At 33.7% G+C, this 25,289-nt stretch overlaps 1 protein-coding gene across 1 annotated transcript in view; it reads right to left on the bottom strand.

The window, feature by feature from the left end:
* LOC129221126 (trypsin-1-like) overlaps positions 1-24,602 on the bottom strand; it is a 37,243-nt gene extending 12,641 nt beyond the window's left edge. The window contains exons 1-3 of the mRNA XM_054855571.1: positions 24,477-24,602; positions 3,772-3,878; positions 728-1,063 (exon numbers count right to left, since the gene is read on the bottom strand). Coding sequence (XP_054711546.1) covers positions 728-1,063; positions 3,772-3,862 — 427 coding nt within the window. The 5' untranslated portion in view covers positions 3,863-3,878; positions 24,477-24,602. The remainder of the gene's footprint in view (positions 1-727; positions 1,064-3,771; positions 3,879-24,476) is intronic.
* Between the last annotated feature and the right edge of the window lie 687 nt (positions 24,603-25,289).

The raw sequence follows: 25,289 nt of genomic DNA on the forward strand, positions 1-25,289 counted from the left end.
CGCTCTTATTTTAAGTCACAATATGCAAAATATTTAGGATTTTTTTTATTTCGTTCTAACTATTCTATAAAGAAATGCGAAATGAAAAACCAAAACTTGGGTCAAATCTTTAGTTTCCCCTACGTAACTGTACTAGAAATACATTAGAAAAATCTGTCCAAGATATGTCAGTATTTTCATTGTCACGGGACAGATCCGTTCACTTCTCTTAGCGCGACAAGTATTTAACGGTTATTTGCTGCTAGTTTATTGGCTTAATTACGCTAACCTGAGTAGTACAAAGCATTTTTCTTGATTAAAAAATAAACAAATAACCTAATTGCAAAGAAATTTAGCGCTGCGATCAAAACAAAACCCTGCTTCATGCTGGCCAGTAGCGTAGCCATGATTTTATTTTGGAGGGGGTTTAATGAAATGTGCAAGTACTCGAAGTCGAGTTTTATGTATACGAACAGGAAAGTTACGCGTGAAAAAAAAAGTTATTTTTACATTTTCTTGCTCATTTCGGCGAGGTCTGGACCCTCCAATTTTCTACGCCACTGATTTTGACTGATAAGAAGCAACCCTTTTCGTTATCAGGTGTCCGCTCTTAGGTCACATCGTCATCTTCTCGCTATCTGAAGACAAAACTGCAACGCGACGATACGAAAAAAAAAAGTTTCGAAACGAAGAAAATATTTTTTTTTCGTTGTCAAAAGCAAAGAATCACAGCTAAAAACAAACTTACGAGTAAAATTCGCAGGATCAGTTGTGTTCTTTAAAGTTGCATTCTTCACCAGTGATTGATCCACCGGTTTAGCTTCCACAGTTTGAAAAGCAGGGGCCAGAGCCGGCAGTCTGCGGGCTGGTGCTATGGCAGGGGCGGCTGAAGGCATGACGCAACAGGTGGAAAGAAGGCTCCCGGAACAGGATCCAGCAGACACTCCACCCCCCATCAGGCACAAGAGCACGAACATACAGGAGGAGCCCGGTTGATGGCTGCACTCCGCTCTTCGAAATGTTGAGAACATCGGCGGGGAGGCATAGCTTTGAGGCAAGAAAGTTTGACGATAGGAACTCCCATCTGGAATGGATGAAAATGTCAGATCCAAAATAGCAGACTGTATGACAGTCACATTATATGAAGCAGTGAGAAACAAAGGGATGTAAGTGGCAAAATGAAAAATGTGGAGATAACCAATACACACGGTCGGTTAAGCTCTCCTCTGTCTTGGGGCACTAGTATGGCACTTGGGATGGTACTAGTAGCCCTGGTAGTTGATGCTATACAGCATGATTTAGAAACAAATTTCAATGAAAGCCTACCTAGGATGTTACCTTTAAACGTGTTTTACTCAAAAACTTGAAAATGTCCATTTGCATCCCTTTGCTTCTCACTGCCTCATGTGTTTTGCGGTTTTCACTCAAATTCTGAAAGCAAGCAAAAAAAGAAATAAAACTTAAATTCTTTTCTGATAAATTAAAAGTTTTGGAAATCAAGAATTGCATCTTGGTGCTCAATCTATATTCTAAATCTTTAGTTGCGGTTCATGGCTAGAAAAATGAGGGCTCTATAGTTTTTCAATTTAACTGTCGCGAAATAAAAAATTTATTGGTGTAAGGAGTAGTGATATGATCTTGCTGGTCGTCAGTGTAGCACTCGCGCAGAAGACCGGAGATTGTTTACAAGAAAATTTTCAACATAAAAGTATTACGAATCAAACTTTTGATGAAAATAATGGCGGGGATGGTTGGGGGGGGGGATCGGCATTTAAATCTCAAAAACTTGAATATCTGCCAGCTTTAAAGAGGAATTAATGAGGTTCAGGAGTCACTCCTAACAATTTTTCTTGAACAACAAGATAAACTAAAATCAGATCTTAAAATTTTAGAACTAGCTAACCGTTTCTCATTTGAAATTCAAATGCAACATTTCATCTTTCGGAGATTTTTTAATTCTTCTTAAAACAATCTTCATTCTCGTATCAAATGAATAACGTAAGAGTATACTGAACATTATTCACAATTAATGGGTGATTAACGGTCAAAAGTTTTGAAGGAAAAGCTCCTCGTAATTCTGTGTGACATCTTGCTCTTTCGGTGCATTTTAAATTAATGAGTATATATACATGTCAAAAATACTCCCTACTTTGAGTTTCTTTTAATAAACTTACTTGTTAAGAAGTAAAACTATTGGTGTGCCTCATTTTTTGAAATAGCAACAATTAGATTTTCCATCAAATTTAGCTATGTTAAGGAAGAGCGACGGAATAGTTGGACTAATTTACGAGGCGTGTTTTTAAAGTAAGTTCCGTTTTTATATAAAAAAAGGAACGAGTACAGATAGAGCTAATTTAGTGCACAAAAATCTACCACCCTTACGCTATTTTTCGACATTGCTCCCGTGATTTTCCAAGCATTTGTCATAGCGTGGTACAGGTTTTTGTATACCTATTCGTACAAAGTTACCGCCCGTTTAGTCAACCATGAGGACTCTTTCAGGGCTTTGGCTGGGGCGTTTTTGAACATCCTCTGGTGTGCCCTCACCTCGCTCGCAGCATCTTTCATTTGTTTCGGCATCTAAAGTCTTTCCAAGGTGGTCTGTGGCACAACAGCAATAATGAGCTCAGAGAACATGTTATCCCATGGCTGACTACACAGGCGGCAATTTTCTATGAATAGGTATACAAAAACCTGTACCACGCTATGACAAATGTTTGGAAAATCACGGGAGCAATGTCAAAAAATAGCGTAAGGATGGTAGATTTTTTTGCAATAAATTTCTTTGCTCTATCTGTACTCATTCTTTTTTTTATATCAAAACGGAACTTACTTTAAAAATACGCCTCGTATCAAAAGGGAACATATCCAATTTCTAAAAATGTTCAGGAGGTGAGAAAAACGAATTAGGGTAAGAGCAAAATAGTTTTATCAACTTCTCTGGGTACAGAATTGAGCACGAAGGCACAGCAAATTATGACCCAGTGTAAGAAATGTTTGTGTAAAGAAAACAAGGAGATATCGCCATCTTAATTTTGGATATGTGCCCTTTCGAACGAAAACCTGAATATTAAGAATTCCAATTTCACGAAAACCCTAATATTTCACCTTCTCGTATTCTCCTGGGGAAGTACATGAACCTAAAATTAGTGGATTAAAATTCGAGTATTCTGGGCAGTTGTTTCTTTGGATCTAAAAGTCTTCGTACTACAGATTCTTTCAGGATCTGTCTCCTTTTGTTCAACATAAAACATACAGAGGACGGATTTTTTACCTTTTGATCAAAAAGCCACACTTGACTCGTAAATAAAATCTGATTTTCCACGTTTGGACTTCTTGAGAATAAGTGATTTGATAAATGTCATCTGAAAGATTTAGAAAATGTCATAAAATGATTTTTTTCTAAAAAGTGGATAGGTTCCCTTTTTATAAATTACTCTTCAGTTATTAGCTAGCATTTTAGATAACTCAAAGTAGTAGTCTCTTCAAAGTAATTTTCACCTTCATGACGTGTCTAAAATGTGAAAATATACGATTTCTTAAGCTAATTTTCGAAATTAGAAAAATTTCAAGGTTTACAATGTTTCTGCTTTAAATGACTTAGAATTATTTCAGGCTCAATTCATATATTTCTCTGGGAGAACATCTGTTACCTCCCATTTCGATAGTAATTTGAGCATTTAAGACCCCCGGGTACACTGGCACACCCGATTCGGAATTTCTGTGCACTATCTAAAATATCCAACTTACGAATAAAGGAAAAGTAAAGATTTGTAAATGCACTGAACTTACCAGATATTTCGTAAGGCCAGAAGGGGTTTTGAGAAAGTGTTGAACATACAGCGGTAATTAGGATTGCATTTTGAAACAACAGGCTGGCCATAGGACAAAATACAGTACTGAAAAATAAAATTCATTAGTTAGTGAACAATAGAAAATTCAGTTATCAGTATTGTTATTAACTTTCAGTACAAAAGCTCGATTTGATATTGAAAATAAAGTAACCTTATAAACGCTTTACTAGAAGTTAAGAAAGATGCAGCCGCCCAACAACGGCTGTTTGAGGTTCGAAATACAATTTTTTTTTTAGACACCTCATTTATGAACTCAAAGGCAAAAAATTTTTTCAACCTTGGCAAAAGATTTTGATGAGTATAGACTATAAAGAAACATCGAAAACAACCCTTATTACAAAAGGATTTCTTCTCAAGTGGTAGCGATGTCAAGATTTGGTTTCAAGAAAAGTCATTCACCTTGAAAGTGGTGGATTTACAGGTTTGAGGATCAGTCGAAATACATTTGGGGTGGAGGGGGGGGGGAGCTTTACCACAGAACTATGTAAAACTTATCATGCGCATTTTTTTTATCTCCCTTCAGTGCCCCTATGGTAGGTAGCGGGGCCTCTCGTAACTGCGACATTTCCGTCGTGATAAATCCCCCACTGCACCTTGACAAAACTGAAAGCGTTTTGAGGATTAAGAAAAACTTGCTACTCAAAATTTGCAGTAAATAAACCAAAAAGTTTTTTTAATTGTGACGCGAGATATTTATAAATACAGTAATTTTTCAAGAAAATTCAGTGGGGAAGAAATTTCTTTGTTGAAAACCGAACCCAAAATTTAACAATTTGGGCGAAAAAAAAATCCAAATTTTAATAAACCGTGTTGAAAGGTCGACCTATTTCCATTGTTAAAAATCAAAAGACCGAATTTTGTTTCAAAGCATAAAAACACCGTTTTAGACCTATTTTAAGGAGGTAATATTAAATAAAATAACTACCCTGAAAGAACTTACCCAGAATTTCAATTCGTCTGACGGGCATAAAGGCTGTCACTATCTTTCATTACATCTGAACCCCCCCCCCCCCTGCCTTTATCACAAAGGGTCGCACCTCACCGTACCCCCCCCCCCCCCCCCTTGCGATGCTACATCACGTACACAGATTGTTATAAAAATCTGTCACATATGCTGCCGTGGGCAGGTAAACGGCAGTATCTGCAGAAATCAGTTTCCGAGATATTTGAAGAAACTCTTTCTAATCCCTACTAAAAAGAGGGAAATGTTGGAATCGGTCGTTTTTCACGCTTTCTTTTTCGAAGGAAACCAAATAAGCAAACTTCTCAATAAAGTTAATTCACAACAGATGACAAAATGCAGGAAAATGAACAATTTACAGTTACTGCCCCCTTACGTGCCTATAGTTAGTTACCCCCTCCTTCCCCCTTGCCAGTAACTAAATTCCTGATCTCCCTCAACGCGCGACATCATTTGTGGACGACACCTAAGAGTATGAAATGCAATCACCATCTGAAATTCAGGAGGAAATAAAAGTTTTAAAGTGTTATAACAGATGACTCGATTGTAAACAGTTTTGTTTCAGCTTGAGTGAAAAGTGTGCCCATTGCCCAAACGGAGACAAGATGCAACATTTCGACATGAAAATCGCCTGTTACGGTCTGAAAATTTGACAAATCTCAAGTGTCAATGTGTCAAGGCTTTCCTGTGTTCAAGAAATACGATTCGTATAATTCAAGACGAAGGCGCGCGAGCTTCTTGAGCAGACGTCACGAGAGGAAAAACAATTATCAGCAGAGCTAAACATCTATAGGCAATTCCACGCCAAATCAAAAAAATGAAATTTTTGACCTCACTATTTCTGATTACCATATAGATAATCGAAAATATATCCATGTCCTACATACCAATAGAAAACTCAATTTTTTGACTTTACAATGGTTTTTAAGCTTTCCGCGATTATTTTACACTTTTAAAGTTTAACAGCCCTGTATTTCGTAACATTTTTGAAGTAGAATTCTGAAAATTGGCAGGATTATTTATCTTGTGTGTGTTCTCGCGAAATTTCATTAAAATCGATAATGGTGAGGTCAAGAAGGTGATTGATCTGACGTGGAATTGCTCCTATGCGTTTGCAATAATTTAAAAATGCACAATGTGTAATGTATTTCTTGAGTTATTGAGGAAGGTAATTTTCTACTGGCGAATATATTAATTTTTACCTAGGGTGTTCTATTTTATCAGCAAGGCTTCTAACGAGAACGCTTCTCAGTTGTTTTGTGCCAGTTAAGCCGACAATTTGAGTGCGCTGCTTCACTCTTCCAACTATACTGTATTTTGGTGAGAAGTCCGACTTCCACAATGCACACATGCCATAAGGACCCCTTTATAGAGCAACCATTCACAGCACATTCACACAAGGCACGGCTTAAAAGGCTCCCTGTCGCAGTCAGACTTCTCTGACCACTAGAAAAGGCGGCTGACCGATTCTCAGTGTAATTATATTGATTAACTAAAATACATAGGCCGAAATTTAAAACTTATTTTATACGTTTTCCGGCAGTTGTTCAAAAATTCGATATTGTTCTTTTTCTATTCCAGTTTTAAGAACATTTCTCCGAGTAAAATTATAAGATGGACAAGTAAATTACCAAGTTATCATAATGTGGAACCGTAACATGGGCAAGCCAATGGGTAGGAAATTCACCGTACATTTGTAAATATACCAGGCGAACCAAAAGACCTTTTTAACTTTCTACTACGGGCAAAGCCGTGCGGGTACCAGTAGTATCCAATAAACCTAACGTACGACAAATTCCAAAAAAATGAAAAATTAAAAATTTGCGGTTACTGCTCTTTACCTGCACACGGCAATAGTGTTCCAATGAAACTAAATGAATTTTTATTTTACACCACACTTCTCGGTTAAAATTTGAAGACTTGTATTGATTTAAAACGAAAAAAATATTTTTATTAAATAACTTAAGATGCGTTAACAAAAGAATTGCAATGAATTGGGAGTAGGGATTTCAAGTCAAACCCGTTTCAATAGAATTCAGCTATACTAATTTGAATAAACTCGTTCTGCAGGGAAGTGGTCAAAAATTTTACCCGCAATAATTCGCTTTTTATTGCAGTTTGAAAGTACTTCCTAAAAGTCAATGTTTAGAACATATAAAGGGTCCAAAACAACTTGAGCGAGTTCAATAGAAAAGGCAATGGAAATTGCAAACTACGAAGAAATCAATTGGAAACATACGAAAACTAGAAAGTTGATCGACCAAAGCAGTTATTTTTCTTGTTCGCTGGTGGCTTCTGGGCAAAAGATTTCAGGAAAGGATCTGCAGTTTCAAGCTAATCAATCTTCTGAGATGAAGTCTTCAAATTAACCTTTTTAAGGTCATAAGTCTTGCGTCAGAGTACAATTTTTTTTTTTTACAATACATAAAATTAATTTACGACGTAAATGAGAGGAACGTCAAATTTGAAAAATTTGTTTAGATTGTAAATCGATGGGATATATGTTTCTATATGGTCGCGTAAGAGATGCAAAGCTGAAACGATTTTCCGATATTTGATTACTTTATTATTTAAATCGGAAATAATTGAATCCTGACATTACCTACAATTAATCTTCAGATTAAGTAATATTGTCCGAGTATGGCAGTGCGAATGCAAATTCATAACCATAGTTTCATTTGAGATAACTTCATACCAAATTTACATTTTATTTACAATTATTTTTTGCTAATATAATTCTGTTGCTTGAATAGCATGGAAACATAAATAAATTGTATATTGTAAAATTTGAACTAAGAGTAATGAACTAAGAGTGTGTCGTTTATTGTAAATGTGGTGTATCTCCATGTAAATGATTTATTACGCATACAAAGTTCTTTGAAAAATTTCTTAGGGAAAAACACAAATGCTCAGCTGCTACTACTAGTCAGATATTTATCTTTGGAAAATTGCTTTACTTCGTTTTTATACTAAAAGATATAAAACTAAATGTGATACCACCTGGCAAACAAATGCTTCTTAAAAATATGAAGATGCATGTCTCATGATCGTTTTATTGGCACTCCCGTCATAATTTTCCAGGGAAAGGATATATACTCAAATATACTCACTGCAAATTAGCTCAAAAAGTAAAAAATCAAGCCAACTTATACATAAATATATTAATTTCTCAAAGCAATTCGCCGATGCCTCCCCCCCCCCTCCCCCAAATGAGGCAGGATCAAGCTTTGTTGAATCGATGATGCAGCCAGAAAGGAAGTCGGCATAGAGGTTTTTTCTGCAAAATATCCCAAATGACAACAAAAGACAAAATCGATCGGAGGTGCAAAGCTCATTAATGGCAAACCGCCGAGCGAGATAGAATCAAAAGCAACCGCGACAGACAAAACGAACAATCGAAAAATCTAACAACTTCCGGTAGTTTCACGGTTTGTTTCATGTGGCCAAGTAAACCGTTCAGCTGGTGAAATGGAATTTCCTCCAGTAATCGAAGATTCGTTATGTTGTTATGGCGTGTAATTGAAGTTCGAAAGCCGGGCACATAACAAATTATAGTTCTTGGTTCCATTACCAAAACATTTGAGGAATAGAATTTGGAATGACGTCTCATTTTGTATGCACTGTTTCAATTAAATTGTCTGCCGCTGTCAATTTTGATAATTTTAGTAAGCTTCGCCAAGTAAAATTTATTCGATAAAACAATTTCATTTTTCAGTAAAAACAAAGCCTTTTCGAAGTGCATTTTTTTTTAGAATACCAGGGCTGCCCATCCCTCTCAAGAGCAATAGTGCACACCCCAAATACTACTTAGACCTCTTACGAGCAAGATCCCTGTCCCCTAATGAAAAGAAATATCCCGGAAATTATCCCCTAAAAATTTCAATCGCAGTTTCGCCATGACCTTAACTTAGTTGGGCACACTTTAAAATAATCGATTGACTTTTTTTCAATGCAAAATGGGTGAGCAAATGGATGAAAAGACATCCGACAAAAGTAGATTTTTTCTGATGTCTTTCTCCATGAGCTCACTTAATTTGGCATTGAAAAAGATATTCTTTGTAGCCCCGAAACACGTGTCTGAAGTAAGCTGCAATCTGTGCTATTATACGTAGTTATTTCTTATTTTACTTCGGCATAAGTGCCCTGTTTACACACTTTGAAAACGTTTGAATCGTATTCTGACTTTGGTAAAAAGATGCGCGGCCTTGGAGGCAGAAATTCATATTTGGTTCGAGAGAAGAAATTCTCTAAGATTTGTACAACGACAACAATAGTTGTTGGCAACTCAAATTTACGGTTTGAAATTTGAAAGACCAAAAAAAGGATGCTTTTCTAACCCATATTTTTACAAATTTAATGATTTGAGCTTTAGCCGATGGGAAATCCACTTATCAAAGCCAGAAAAAGATTCTTCAGGTGTGTTTTCCTAATGTAGCATCTACTGTTTGTTTCAATGAAATAGTTTCAGAGTAAATGATAGAGCAATTGACATTTTCAATTCTTTTGTGATCAAAACCATTGAGGTATGAGACTTTGAATAGTTTTGCACCTCACTTGCTACATTTCATTTTTAAGTCTTGACGATTTTATGTTTTTACAGTAGTATAAAAGGACTTAAATTTCCAAGTAGTAAATAGATCAGTTTTATTTCCTTAGGTTTTTGTTACTCGATTCTAAACAAAATCCAAAACAATAGGGACTCGATAAATGTCACTTTTCTCAAATATTTTTGGTACCTACCATATTATCGGTAAGGCACCAGGTTTATGGCGAATCTATACTAACAACGGTTGAAGATCCACCGTGTGAGTTAATTTGACTAGTGCATGTTAACTCTGTCGTTGTCACTAAGTTGGTTGGTTTGTTTTTAATGGCGCAAGAGCCGTTGAGAGCTATACCGTTGTCACTAAGAATTCCAAATTTCCTTTCCAAATCAATACTTGAAGCTTTTGGCTGTGGTATTGCCTACTTCCTTTTCGGGATCAAAACAAAGAGCTGACTTTAGAGCCCAATAAAACCAACTCTGACAGCACGGAAGACTGGAGTGAGAAATGAAGTATGTAGTCGACATCATGAAATTTTCTTCTGTAATTTTCATTTGAGAGCAATCGATATTTAAATACTACTTACCTAAATTTGGAGTGATGGCGACATTTGAACTTTACGTGCTTACCAACCAGGTTGGTGCAATTTTGTCTTGGAGGAATTATCAATTCTTGTGTCATCTCAGCCAAGTTGGGCAGATTAAGTTTATTGGCAACAGTTCTTGTTCTGATAATGCACAAGGGCTCAATCATGAAAGATAATCAGTCGCACAGGACGACAGAGTTTTCAGTTGAGGTTCCCTCGTACTCGAATTTGTTGTTTCTCTCATTAATTTTCAAGATAAAAGCGATCGTTTTGTTGCTGTAACACCCAAGGGAAATAAATAGTGACAAAACTTGATTAGCTCCGCTCCTATTGAGGTGCATATGAACACCAAGTTTTATGTGCATCTTTGTATTACTGTTTGAAATGCAGCAATCATACTAAACTCAAAAATTCCAGAACACAAAGAAAAGACTATTCAATCATGGGGACATTTTGTTCTAAATTGATAATACTTGGAGAAATTAAGAAACAATTTCTTCACATGTGCCCCCTTTTCCCCATTAGTTCTAATAAATATGGGTCTCAAAGGCGAATTACTTTGTAGTGAATTTAACGTAATATGAATTTAACGTAACGAATGATAATGAATGCGAAAAGAAGTGAAATAATGAACATGAAAAGCAAAAAATAAGCTGTGTTAATAATTATTTGAGCTCACCAATTTCTTTTACGCTTCCAAATATAGAAAGGAAAGCAGAAATATTACATTTAAAAGATTTAAGAAGGCTGGGGAGGCATTCAATGCTTACAGGGGCAAGTGTACATTTTGAAATTGAAAGTTTACAAGATTATATTATTTCTATCTAATGATATTTTTCTTTATTGGGTCGCAAAATAAATTTATCGAAAATGATAGTTGGTGTCCCAAACTATTATCCCTTGATGAATACATGAAAGAAAAATTAAAATAAGTGTCCCAAGTTAGGGAGGGAAGTCCCTAACTTGGGATAATAAACATTTTTTTGTTTTATTTTCAAACGGACATACCTACACATCGACACCTTGTCTTGAGGTGAAGTACTAAGGTACATCCTAAAAATAGAATACTTTGTTCGAATGGAAACATAACTTACGCTACTAAAGATAAAAGTTCAAAACTGTCCTAAGTATGGGCACTTGACTGTACCAGTTCACATAAGAATGCACATGTAAACCAAAATTCGTTTAACACCATGTATTATGTTTTGAATACACTGCCCACAATAATTTGGTCAAAAACATGCAAATATAAACAGATGGAGAGAGAGTTCCCAAAAATGGTCAAAATAGGTACAGCGTCCCTAAGAAGCGTTAATCGCTCAAAATACGAAAATTTTCACATGATTAACAGTTTCTTCTATGTAGAAGAAAGCATTCGAGAAATTTTCCATCATAATGATTTGAATCTCAGAACGTTAAAACTTCTTTAAGTCATAAACAATGATGAGGTTCCTTGAAGTGAAAGCAAAGCACTAAGGGTTTCGTGGTCTAAAAAGTTTGGGAACCGCTAATTTAGAGTTTAGACTACAAAAGCAACCTGTAAACTTATGTTATACGTGTTTTGTAATATTTGAGAATAAATCAGTTGAAAGTAATACCGAGTTAAACCTTTGACTTCTCGGATGCTAATTTTTTTCCATTGACATGTGTGTTGCCAGTGAGTGATATCTTCCGTTATGTTGTAAAAAATTTATGTACCTTTGGGCAAAATAAACGTAAAAAGTAAATTATTTCTAAAAACTTTCGTCGTGCGTTAATTTTCTACCTTATAGTTAAATGCAGAGTTTAGAGTTTTTCATAGAAGCAATTTGCATATAAAATGTTAAATTTACTTCGAGGCAGAGAATTAATCCGTCTAGCGAAACGTACAATGGAGAAAGGTAATTACAGCTTTAGTTTCGAAATTTGCATTTTCCTACTGAATTGATCTGCAAATAGTTTAAGTCCTTAACAGATTTTATTCCGTTAGCTCAAAAGCAGGAAGTTTTAGCTTAATTACGATGGACCCGAATTTGATGGAATTCAATTAATGTTTTCAAAACTGAACTGGTTTTACATTTCGTGGAAAAAGCAGAAATTCGTGTTTTCAACGAACAAAGCATGACAAAAGAGACCATTTTCTCACGACCCACATTCCATGAAAAACGCGAAAAAGTATTCCTAAGAGTTTTAATCATTTTATTATTTTCATGAATTATTTGATGCAAGTGTTTATTTTCAGACGGTGGTTTATTAATCTGTATGCAACATTTCACAAATAACCAACTTCCAATGGTTAAACTCGATTATAGCTATAAATCAGCCAACTCGTCAAAAAAAAATCGGTATATTAGCTAGAACATTAATTGTTTTTAATACAAAGAAAAGTATCTTTATAAAATAAAAAAAAGAAAATTATTCCTGTTACTACGGTCGATACCAGTTGTAATACGTTTGGAAATTACATTATATTTTTGGGTAACGAACATACTATAAATTCAAACTCAAAGAGCTCGCTAAGTCAAACTATTGCTTTTGCTCGAGTTTTAGGAACTAACAATTTTTTGGACGAGTGATTATACACCAGTCAGTTTAGTAAGAAAACTATTTTCAGTGCTTTGAGACTTGTTACTGATTTTTGGAAAAGCAAAAACTTCGGAAACTGACACTGGCACTATTTATTCAAATCTATACTTTCTTAAATGACAGTAAGACTATTAATGGTCAAGTATTGATACAAGTTTAAGGGGAAAAACAAGAATGTTTAAAGATAATAGTTCTATTTTTCAGGGGTTTTAGATGCCCTACCTCACTAGCTACGAATTAACTTTTCATCACTTTCTTTTCTGGTACCTTCGTCTTCGAAAGAAACTGAAGGCTCAGCACTGCACTTTGCTGACCCCCCAAGCAATAGAATATTGGTTTTTTACTCTGTTTTACAAAACAATTTGGTAACACTGTACGCGCCCATTTGTATTATTTCAATAATTCTGAAGTTGCCGTTTGATGGCTACTCTTAAATGATGAATTTAAGTAATTGTAATATCTCGCTTTACATGCTATATTCAATATAAATACCAAGAAACTCATGGAGTGAATTAAAAATGGGCATGTTTTCAAACATTTTTCAGATTAACTTGCTAGAACCAGAAAAAAAATCTAAAAATTTACATTACGTTTCTCGCATGGTTCAGAGTTACGAGAAGTAGCTGGATAACTTTGAAACTACCTTTATTCATTTAAAAGGGATTTAATATTTATTATTTCTTAATTTTGAGTAACTGTATAGTTTAAGAGATTTTCTTTAGTTTTATGTCCATAGTTGCAAAAATAGTATTGAGTTACGAAAAAATAAGTAAAATCTAAATAAATTTCTGATCAAAATTAACATTAATGACAATTTTCAGAACATTTAATTTGTAATTAAAAAGAAGTTTAATCTCGAATTTGATATGCCGATACGATAATCGTGTTAACTATCGATGTAATTATCATAAATAACAGAATAAGCACCGGTTCCAGTTCTGGAATTTTTTTTCTGAAATTAGTTTAAAAGTCTAAGTAGGCATTGGCATTTTTTTTATAATTTTCGCTCTTCCAAAATCAACTGCTCAAAAGCTAAAACAAAAACAAAAAGTAAAACTTCGGATGTTTTTTTTTCTCTTAATTGGCAATGCTATACATAAACAAAAGCAATCATAAAAACACTTAAAGCACAGCCTTGAGTTTTATGCAAGTGAATTTTCAGATAAGAAAAACTGAATTTTGTTCGAACGTTCATGTTTGTCCGTACGAGAACTTGTACGTTTGTAAAAAGACGAGTCCCGTAACCGAGGAAGATTTTTTTCAATAAATGAAAGATTTAACTTTCCTTAGTCATTGTCGTGATTATATTCGAGGTTTCCCCCAACCAGGACAAAAAAAATCTCGATTCAGTCTAAGCCGCCCTCAAGCTTGTGGGACTGCATGAGGGAATACCCAAATTGCCACTTCCACAAAGGTTGCAGTAGTCACGGAATTTTAACCGTGACTTCTGTTTGAAAGGATGAGAGGAGAAAGCATATCATTATTGAACCATTTTGAAAGCTTGATGTACATCCTACCCCATATATTCTTTTAAACTCCTTGCAAAACTTAATTGTTTACTGTTTCATCATTTGGGTTTATTTTCCTGTTTTTATTCAAATCAACGAACTCACGATGGTAGTTTTATATTGAAAATGTTTGCTAAACGGCAATTCCCTTTTATTTGAAATACAGTAGAATCCGCTTACTAGGACCACCGGTTAATCTGACCAGTCGCTTATTCGGACCAAATATTGCAGAACCAAAACAAATCCCATTACATAAGCCTAATATTACTGGGACCGAAAATCCGCTTAATTGGACCAAAGATCATGAATTGGAAGAAAATTAAAATCGTTCGCTTGCACCGAGTTTCAAGTATGTCAACGCACTTAATAGTTAGTGCAATAAAAATTAATCATGGTTCCTTGTAACTTTCAAATAAATTCAGAAATATTTTCAGGAAAAAATATGGTTAACGAACTCCTATTGAATGGTGGCATTGTTCGAGCAGAGATCAGTGAAGTTCAAATTTTTCAGTTCAGTTAGCAGGTATAAAAATACGTAATTATTTTCGAAACAAAAAATGTTTAGTTGTAAAATACGTAATTTACATTTCATTGGAATTTGATGATTGATTAGTACTTTTTATGTTGAACAACTATTTTTATTTTTTAATGGAAAAAATGTTTTAAACAATTTTTCTTTTTATGCTCACCATACGTATGGGGCTCACAATAATCATAAAGGCACTTATATATTGGGTGTATAGCATGTTCGGTCAAGCTTCACAGGTCCTGTTCGCTTAATTGGACCAACCGATTATTAGGATCAAAATGGCCCAGTTCCAATGTGATCCTAAAAACAGAATAGACTGGATTTGTTTCATAAAACATTTTACAAAGACTCCTAATATGTTAGCTCCTTGTTACATTGCCCAAAATATTTGAAGAATATGCAGTCCACTTTTACATAACCCAATAACTTTTTGAAAACTTTCCAGAAATTTTAAAATATTTTTGCCAAAGATTATGTTTGAACAGAGCAACTGGTTAACCGGTGGCTAACCAAGTCCGTTCTAATAGAGCTACCTGTTAGCCGATCGTATATGAAAACATTCAAATGGACACTTAGCTCACGTCAAATCAACTAACCGGTTAATTCGTTGCTATATTCGAACATAACCTTAGTAACAAACGTATCTTACATGATACGTCCATCACTGAGAAAAAAATATTTAAATATTATTTCTGGAAATCCTTCAAATCTAATTGTGTTACATAGAAATATAGTTCGTATTCTTCAAAAAGTTCGTGCAATGAAACAATTTTGCAATGGCCAGATAATGGGCAGTAAAATTTTTTTTTTACATTTTTGTTATCTATTGTACGCTAGCTTTATTGTTAAAGCTTGCTTGTTTGGTTTCCGCTGAAAAAAAAGCACGAAAAATAGTAATACCAACATTTCTTTATTGTTAGTATTGAATCCAAAACGAGTTTCTTCAACTATCTCGAAAACTCATTTCTGCAGATACTGCCATTTACCTGCCCAATGCTGAATTATCTTAAGATATTTTCTTTATAAGGTGTTTCTTGCAAAATTTATGCTTCCATTCCCGTGGAATTGCCCTTAAGTTATAAAAGTTTTATTTTGATCCGCTTGACAAATCTAGGTTTTTTTCGTGAAACTTCAAGTGTTACCTTTAAGGTAATATTTGCATCAACTTTGAAATCTTATTTTTTATGTCACCTTCAACAACTTTGACTCAGGAATTGCGTTTTATGCATTACGATTTGTTTGAAGAATCTTAGTCTGAAAAATTTCTCATTGAAACGGCTGAATTTGATCTTTTACCTAGTCAAATGAACCGTGATGCCGTCATTACCCGAAATTCTTAAACACATCAAAATGCTTGCAATTTCAAAATTCTAGAAATTCCCCCAGAAATGTGGACAATACTTTAAATCTACTACCAATTGATCAATAAAAGTAATTTTCTCTGAAAGGGAGTGTTATTTGATCTCGAAATTGTGAGTCCAGTGTTGAGAGAAAAGTTGGCCGAAAAGAAGCGATTAAAAACATTTTTAAAAATCCAACAATTAAAAAACTTAAGTTCAGCTTTTACAGCAGAAACAAAACTGTTAAACAAAAATCCAATTTTTTCCCTTGAACGTAAAGCTAATATTTTTTATCAGATACACTGATGGGTCATAAAAATGATAAAATGTTTACTATGTTTTTTTTCCGAATGGATAAGTTGTATTTATGAACTATCACAATCAGTTCAAATTATACACTAAAACCTTTTTTTTTTCCTTTTAGGTTTAATGGCACAAGAGCCCTTATAGGCTATACTGTGCCAAACTTGTTTTTTTTTATGACGAAAAATGGTGCCATGATCAATGCAAGTAATACTTATTTCAAGATATCTATTTTTTTCTACAAGTGCGGATCCAGAGTGCTTACAGATTCACCTCAGATACATTTTAAAAAGGTCCTTTTTTCTGGTTGTAAAATGCTTGCAAATCAGTTATTTGTTTCAAATTTATGATAAAGTTCACTTTGCGACACAGCTTCAGACCAAACCCTTCCAAATGGCACCTACCGCTCTCTATCGCGATCATTTTTCTGCAAAAACAAAGCATTTTAAAAGCCTAACATAGCTTTTGATAAATTCAAGCAATTATATCTCCGAAATAAGATCCAAATTTACTTTATATGAGTATTTTCACTCATAGGAAGGGTTACTTAAATTTGTTAAAAAATCAGAAGAAAAATTTGTTTATCAGTGTTATCGAAATTAAAAGATTTTAGAATTTTTATAAATAAAAATTTCAAAAGGCAAAACTTTTTCTGGATGAATTATGTTACAAAGAAAAAGTACGTTTTGTTAAAGATTAACGCAAAAAGTTTCGGGCCTTGAAAGATCATCGGAAAGGCAATAAGAAATATATTTGTGCTAAGAAGTAAATTTAAAATCAACAAGTGCACAAATTTGCCAAAAAAAGTTGTCTTAACAAGGAACCAATTTTTTAAATCGAAAGGATGCGAGTTCATGCATGTAAAGACATTCGGCAAAATGCACTAGCGCAGCCAGAATTTATCTTCTGAGGAGAGGAGGCACATAAAAGTTACTCATAAATGTCTTGACATACAATTGATATATTAAGAGCAGGGTTGCCAGATTTAAGAACAGTAAATACGGGACAGGCTTCTAGCAGTGAAAGGGGGGGGGGGAGATCTTTGAAGTTGAGAGTAATTACTGGATATGGTGTATTTTTAAGGGGTGCTTTCCGACGTAGAACATCTCTTCATGATAAATCTGAAAAATTCAATCGTAACAAAACCTTAAACCCTGTAAAATGTCGCCGATCAAAGTATAAAAATCGTTTTCATTGCGATTGACGACGCATCAGAGATATATTCGTAACATTAGTCTATGACCAAAGAGGAAGCATTCAGCTAGTCGTGGTTCTTCCAAAACAAAAATCAAATTAAAAGGAAAATAATTTTTGCTTCCACATGATTTTCTTATTGCTCTTTATTTCAATTTTTCGCTTTGCTTTATTTTTTCCCCTTAAAAAATGTCTTGTTTTGTGAAATATGTATTGTTATTAGCAAGAATACGGGACTTGAGCCGTCCCGTACGGAAGTTCCCCGGGACGCGGGACAATTTTACAAAATACGGGACTGTCCCTTGAAATCCGGGACGTCTGGCAACCCTGATTAAGACTGACAATGTGTTAAAACCAGAGTCCACAGGATTGCTCCCAAGTCTTTCCTATCTTTGCGTCCCTAAACAAACACCTTTCGTCGGGTATGTATATTCATCAGCTCAGCTATTGTTTGCATTGCAAAAGGGGTTCATTGTAGCCTCGAAACATTTGTCTTTTTGAAAATGTGGGCATTTACTTTGTTGATTTTACATTTACTCAATAACGTAATGTCGAGTTCTTTCAAATCGATTTCAAACTACTCAGAACATAATGCAAGTATAATACCAATCTTATGACCCCTCATAATGCGTTTGAAAACTTTTTTTCTCTCCAGAAACAAGTCGCAAATTTTTGAATAGCAAATATTTCTTACCGAGCCCTAGGTTGGTTTTTTTCTCTTGAACCAGGTTTGGAAAGACCTTTCAATTACCTTAAGCTTTTCACTCGTAAATACGCGGGCTTCAAATTCATACCGATATTTCACAAGTAATCTTCCATTATGTGAACTTTGTCTGGTCTCGTAAATACATTTAAGGTCATCTTCATTCTTTCGGAAACCCCTGCACTCTGACTCATTTCAGAAATTTGTCATTTGTTTTACAATAACAGCCAGGGAAAAAAGTGAATTGAAAATCGAAATTCATTTAGTAATTACATAGTTGTAACAAAGCAATGGATGATTACAGTACAGTTAAATTATGCCAGTTTTAATACTTAATATTGAAACTAATTATCCTTTTTTCTTAAATGAATTTGGGATAACTTTAGAAAGTAAAAACAATACTTCATAGGAAAAAATTTAACAATGGTACGAAAGAATAAAAAAGCAACGAGAGCAAGATTGAAACATGTTAAAAAAGGAGGAAAGGGGTAAAGTAGGGTTGATGGTTCATATACAGTTTTGCTACCCGCAGTTAGAATTTCTCTCAATATAAATTACTTTTCTTTCGAAAAAAAGGTATTTCAATCTAAGAGTTTTAACAATCTATATTAATTTTTATTTTGTAAAGCATTCATTTGTTTTAAATGTAGTTTGGAATTAAAAATATGGATAGGAACAGGATGGAACTAAAAGTTCAAACATTTTTATTATGATCAAACAATTAGCTGATCACTGTTCTCATTTTTAAAAAGAAATGAATCATTTTAAAAATTCAGTGTGCCTTATTTCCTAAAAAAAAAAGAGACTTATGGTATTCAAAGCTCTTTTGCTTTCTAATGATAAAAATGGAAGTTTAATGTTAATGACTATAATTTCACTATTAAAAAATGTTCAATTATTTTACTCATTTTTCACGTTTTAAATTTATACAAAAAATTGAACTTCAGTAAGTGCGGAAGTATTAAAACCAATGAAACGTACTATAAACTAGGTGTATTATTTGCAATAATGTATTTACATTATTTTCATATAAGAATACTTAAAAGAGTATCTTATTTTTCATGATAATTATTCATTATAAACTAGTTGAAGTTACAAGCAAGAAAATATTAAGCGTCATGGACATAAATTACCAAATGAAGGTGTGAGAAGCAAAGGGATGCAAGTGGAAAAAATAAAAATTTAGAAATAACCAATACCAATAGTCGGGGAACCTCTCCTCTGTCTTGGGGAAAGAGATGGTACTAGTAGCCCTGGTAGGTGCTGCTGTACAGCATGACTTAGAAAAAATAAATGAAAGCCTACCTATGAGATTATCTTTAAACGCGTTTAACTCGACTTGAAAATGTCCACTTGCATCCCTTTGCTTCTCACTGCCTCAAATAATAGAGTTATTATGCAGATAACTAATAGAAAAATCCATTCTTATATAATGCAAAAAATAACTTACTCAGTTTTTAAAACTAAGTTGAATATTGGCACACTTGCCAGGATCTACTGGAAAACGCGCAGTAATATCTCGTTTTTTTTCATTATTTAGGGAAAATATTGTTTTTACTGTTCTTCAAAGTTGAATCTATTGCGAGCTTCCTATATCATGTAGACAATTGAGAAAAATGTTCGAAAATATGGAAATTTCCGGAAAAGCCAATCGAGTTGGAAGGTACGTTGGGTATCTTTTACTAATAAAAAGGGCTGCAAGTTCTAAATGGGAGAACATTTTGAACTTTTTTGAAAAGATTTGGAAACGTTGATTAAAATAAAAGAAATTGTGTACAATAATTTATTGTTGTTGTCTTTTACAATATATAACTTCGAGAAGACTTTAGTAGCATGTTTAAAATAGTCGAAGAGAAACACGTATCTAAATGTTAAAGCTAAACTTACTTCACGAAGCATTCGAAGATTGCTTGTAACTCACAACTCGTAATTAAAAATGTTAATCTGAATAAATTTTCATGAAATGCACTCAACAGAAAAGCTATCTCGATAGAAGAAATTAAATGTAAGAGCAGAAGATCAGCAAAACCTTTTATAAATTCCCCGTTTAATACTGGTAGAACACCAAGAATTGAGGCACGTTAAATCTCCAAGAATTTATTTTGTAAGCTCCGTATCAAGTAGATTGTTTACAACTAACCAGTTTGTCAGGTCAAGTACTTTAATTGGATTACTACATTAGTCTAAGTTTCTTCAACTTACCCCCTAAACGAATCGTGCTGTTATTCGGCAATATACCCAATTTTAGTCTTTTAAACCCAAGTTTCTACAAAAGTATTTCTACTCTTTTAAAAGTATTTTTTTCATGATCTGGAACAGAAGTTTAAATCCAAAAGGAAAAAAAACCATTTCAGTGTTTTTTTAAATCATTGCTTTTAAGATTTAAATATGTTACTTGATAGCGATTTCTTAAAAGTTGCCATTTTTCGAAACTGAATAGTTGCCAAGAATTTAACATACAATATTACCACTTAAAGATTACACAAATTCAAACTATTAATTGACGAATGGGCAAAAATTTTATCAAACACTTTTGGTTGCACATACTAAGGATATATGTATCATATTTACGTGTTGCAAATTAATGGCAATTGGCATATTACTTGCAAATTAATGGTTCTTTCGTCTCAATTAAATAATTATTAAAAATTCTCCTAGAAATCTTTAACTTAAAAAATGCAGGAAAAATGCTAATCAAAAGCTCGAGAAAAAAAATCATATGTCAATAAAAACTTATCGCTCACCCAACGACAGAAGTGCCACTTGTCAAAACTAAATACTTAATTGATTTAAAATTACATTGAATGCTTTTTCTTTCCACAATATTGACACAAAACTAATTTATATAACTGGCATAAAGGCTATATAAATAAAAGTGGCACATTAAAGTTTCACACTTTAGAATAAAAATTTTCAAACTAACTATGCACTACTTATTTGGACCCCTGAATCAAACCTGTAAACATATCGGTACACCCTTTTCATGTATTACAGTATTCCATAACAATAAGTTAAAAGTGGCATTACGTAAACCTTTACTTTTCTTCTACTACTGCTTGAGATGAGCCACCATTTTCGACGGTGAGCTATCTATGTTGCTTCAGAATTAAAAGGTTCTCTGGGGCATGGTGGTGCTTCAAAGAGTTCCACCCTTGTTGAATTTGGCCGGCCATTTGGAAGAAGTAAGCAAGAAACAGTTTGACTTGCACAATTTCAATGTCATCCCCTCAGTCGCTTAAGGGGGAAAAATGGCAAAGACAGATAAAAATAAGGACAAGATGTCAGTTACCTCACTAAAAATTACACGTGTTCAAAATATAGAAATTGTAAAATCAAAGTGAAAAAAAAATTTAAAAACAGAAAGGAAGCTTTAGAAAAAGACGAAATGCTTTTGTCATTTAAGTAAATTTGAACTAATCAGAAAAAATGAAAGATTCCCTAAAATAAAGATCTGACATGCTTTTTGTATAATTTATAAGGGTTAAAATGAAAAGAGCGATCCGAATCTCAACACTTGCTCAATGCTAGTCGTATTTTCTGAAATATTTTTTGCTCCTTTAACCGATATTTCAAACTACCCCTCGTTGAATTGATAAAAGAAAATCAATTTATAATTTTAACAATAGTTAAGACGAATAGAATCTTTAAAAGAGAAGGACATTTTATTGGTAGACAGAACATTACTTGTAATTGGAAACTTAAATTTTATTGTAACTAATAACAAGGAATGTTAAGCCTACAAAATATCAAGCATTGAAAGTTCCGTTAAGAACACCAGTGTGATAATTTTTAGTTATTATTCTTATGGCCTTCATGTGTTTCTGCGCAACTTCCATGTTAAAATTATGAAACTTCAGTTTGGTACATTCCTAGTAATTACAAATGCAACCAAGAACATTGTTTTAGTTTCTAAAACTGACGTACTATTTATAAATAAATATTTTCTCTCGAAGAAAAAACTACTATAGAAGAAAAAAAAACCTAACTGGAAATCGCCGTTTTAAAGTAGCAAAGAAGTATTTTCAGTTTGAAAATGAAATTTAATTATAAGTTAATTCATAAAAAGTTGATGAACTAAATTTAAAAAAGTCAAAATAGTAAATTGTTCCGACATAGTTCCTCATTTTATTCATGCTTATGTTCCCGTACAAAGTATTGTAGTTTTTTAAACCTACGTGGATTAATGAATGTCAACATGAATACATAATGTATTGCTCTTTTTTTCCAATCAACATAGCTTCACCATTTGCCGTCACACTTAAAATATTTTGAACGAAAAATCATTACATTTATCATTTTACATTTATCAAAGACATTTCTGAAACATTTGAGGATTATTTTCAATAGATATCAAGATACCCATCCCACGTGGAAAACGGCCGCAATCCAATCCGATTACTATATGAAGTCTTACAGCATATGTCGAAGCAAGGTACGCTAGATGTTTGAATATCAAGAAGTTTAGTTATTCGGATATATGGGATTTTAATTTTGTATATAATTATAAACAAATTTTAAAACCATGAGCACGAGGGAAAATCGTTTTGATGACAATATTCATGCATGGAAAATATTTAAATGTCCAAAGTTATACATCAATGTATTGCAAACAAAATAATCTGCATTTAGGTTTAACTTAGATATTTTGGTTTGTTTCATTTTGCTTTTAGGTCTTAGTGAAATAACTAGAAAATCGCCCGTCAAGGTACGACGGGAAAAAATGGCTTCCTTCTACATTTGAACGAAGCCATTGCCTGTTGTGATATTTTAATAGTTGAAATTTTAACCTTAACTCCAGTGGATCAACCCTAAACTCCAGTAGATAGCGTTAATTTTCAACCACTTTTTCGATTCTTAATTCCCCTTAAATGACATTCTTACCAGCAAAACAGTTAAGTTGCGGATCGAGTTCAGCCTTGACACAATAAAGCCTTTCCCTGCATGTGAAACATTACCAAAACATTAAATTATCATGCGTGGCGCGAGTTCATTGTTGAAACACGCGGGTTACTCGATCGTTTGCTATTATTTGTATGAGGATTAAAATGCCGAATTAAAAAATAGTTTTACTTTGTAAAAACAGTTTCAAAATCTCAATATTTTCATCAATATTTTTAAATTAAATTCTTAAATCTACGTTTTACTATTCTGATCGAATTGCTTACAATTGAACTGAAATTTAAAATAAACTTCTACTTCGTTTAAGAGTAATAATTCCTAGAATCGTGCATGCGAGAGCGAAATGTAATTTTAGAAAACGGATGCTATTGTTATGCCAATAATTAGCATACAAATGTGTTCATAAGCTAATGATGGAAGTTTGGCATTGCCCAATAGATGTTTCCACTATTTAATTCAGGTATGCATTCATATTAATAAATATCATGCGTATGTATACTGTTTGCCCACGATTGCTGTGGAATTAGCAAACGATAAGTTAAGACGAGTCTATCTGAAGGAGGCGACGGGGGGGGGGGGGAGTAGTAAGTACTAGACGTTTGTGAAACAGTGTTTCACTTATGGGCTAAGAAAAATAATTTTGACCTGCAACTTTTATCCATATAGTCATATTATGTACATCTGCGGTAATATAACAAACCTTTTATCTCACTAAAATTTGAACTTTAATTTCTTTTTAAACCCTTTTTTTACGTTATTAAGAAATTGAAATGTTTTGCAGTGATTTTTTTAAAGACAATAAATATTACACGAAATATTTTAGCACATGTTATAGCATATGAACCATTTTCAGAAAATGCGAATCAAATTATTTAAAATAAAGGGGGGGGGGGGGGGTTGCACATAAAAAGGGGAAATGAAAAAGGGTTCCACTTGTTAATAGAATTCAGAAACTCTGTATTAGGATCATTTCAATCAATGTACAATTTCAAAGTAAACTTAAATTGTGATAGAATTGATAAAATTTTCATTTTTCTGAATATTAGAATAATATAGCACAATGTGCACGTGAAAAAAAACTTGTGCTTTGAATTAAAAATGTTAAGCTTCAAAATCATTACACACTCAGTGTTAAAAACTGTATTCGATAAAATTTCCTCTAGAAAATTTCAAAAGTTACAAAACCATATTTTTTCTCTTTGATGCAAACTTTTCGTACAAAATTAATATTTGGAAAGTTTTGATATATCAAGAAATATCTTAGAAAATAAAAAACCTTCACTCATTTTATTATTTTAGAAAGTCTAAATGTTTGCCCGATGCCCAGAAATATGAGTTATTTTCAAATAGCAGTTTAATATAATTTTAAGAATTGAATGTCATTTCCACTTATTGCTGTTTAATACTTAAGGACGAAAAGCTTTTTAAAATTTTATAACATTCAGTTTAAAGCCAACATCATTGCGATATTCTAAAGCCCTAAATACAACGACTGCTAAGTAATGACTCACCTTGAATTTAAATGAGGAAATACAAGAAACAATAGAACACCAAACCCAAAGCATCCCTCTCGGAAAATTCTATAAGCACCTCATTTCCCCCGCAATCTCGGCAAGCGCCTGAAGCCGATGCGGCCATCTGAGTGAAAGCTACGCGAGAACAGGAAGTCGAGGGGAGAAAAAAAGGGAATGGAAAGAAAAAGAAAGTCACTTTCGAATGAAAACTCACCGCGATATTCGACCTACAAAATCCACACAACTACAAGCAATTCGCTCGGAACATGCACGAAGAGTCACAGCTACAGGTGGTGTCCTTCTTTGGAACAGTCCGAGATGGTCAGGAGCTGTGTTTGCTCACTTGTTTTTCTTTTTCCGGGTCAGGAAATTTGTTGATGGTCCTTCACTGGCGAGGGTGTTATGAGTTTTAAGAAAATAAAAAATTCATTACCACACGTGCGATTAGATAGTGGCCAAAGGTATAGTAACGCACCTTTCTCGGAGTGACGTCACGCTCATTTGAATGCCGTTAGGGTTGAGAAGTTTCCAATCGAACCTAACGACCGGTGTTAATGTGCAATGGAATGTCATTCGTTGAATGTTAAGGTGAATTTTCAAGGGTAAGTTAAAAGATTACAAGTAGATTTAGTTACAAGAATTTTGTAGCAGGTGCTACAAAAATGTGAAACTTCTCTCACCAACTTACATGCATTTTACACGAGTTTGAGTAACAAGCTCCTTCAGCAACATAACATTTTTTTCATATGATTTGACGAAGTTTTTGACAAAACTGTTTGATCTAGAGAAGTTATCTCAAAACTAAATTTT

The sequence above is a fragment of the Uloborus diversus genome, chromosome 4 (genome assembly GCF_026930045.1).
Source record: "Uloborus diversus isolate 005 chromosome 4, Udiv.v.3.1, whole genome shotgun sequence".
Classification (NCBI taxonomy): Eukaryota; Metazoa; Arthropoda; class Arachnida; order Araneae; family Uloboridae; genus Uloborus; species Uloborus diversus.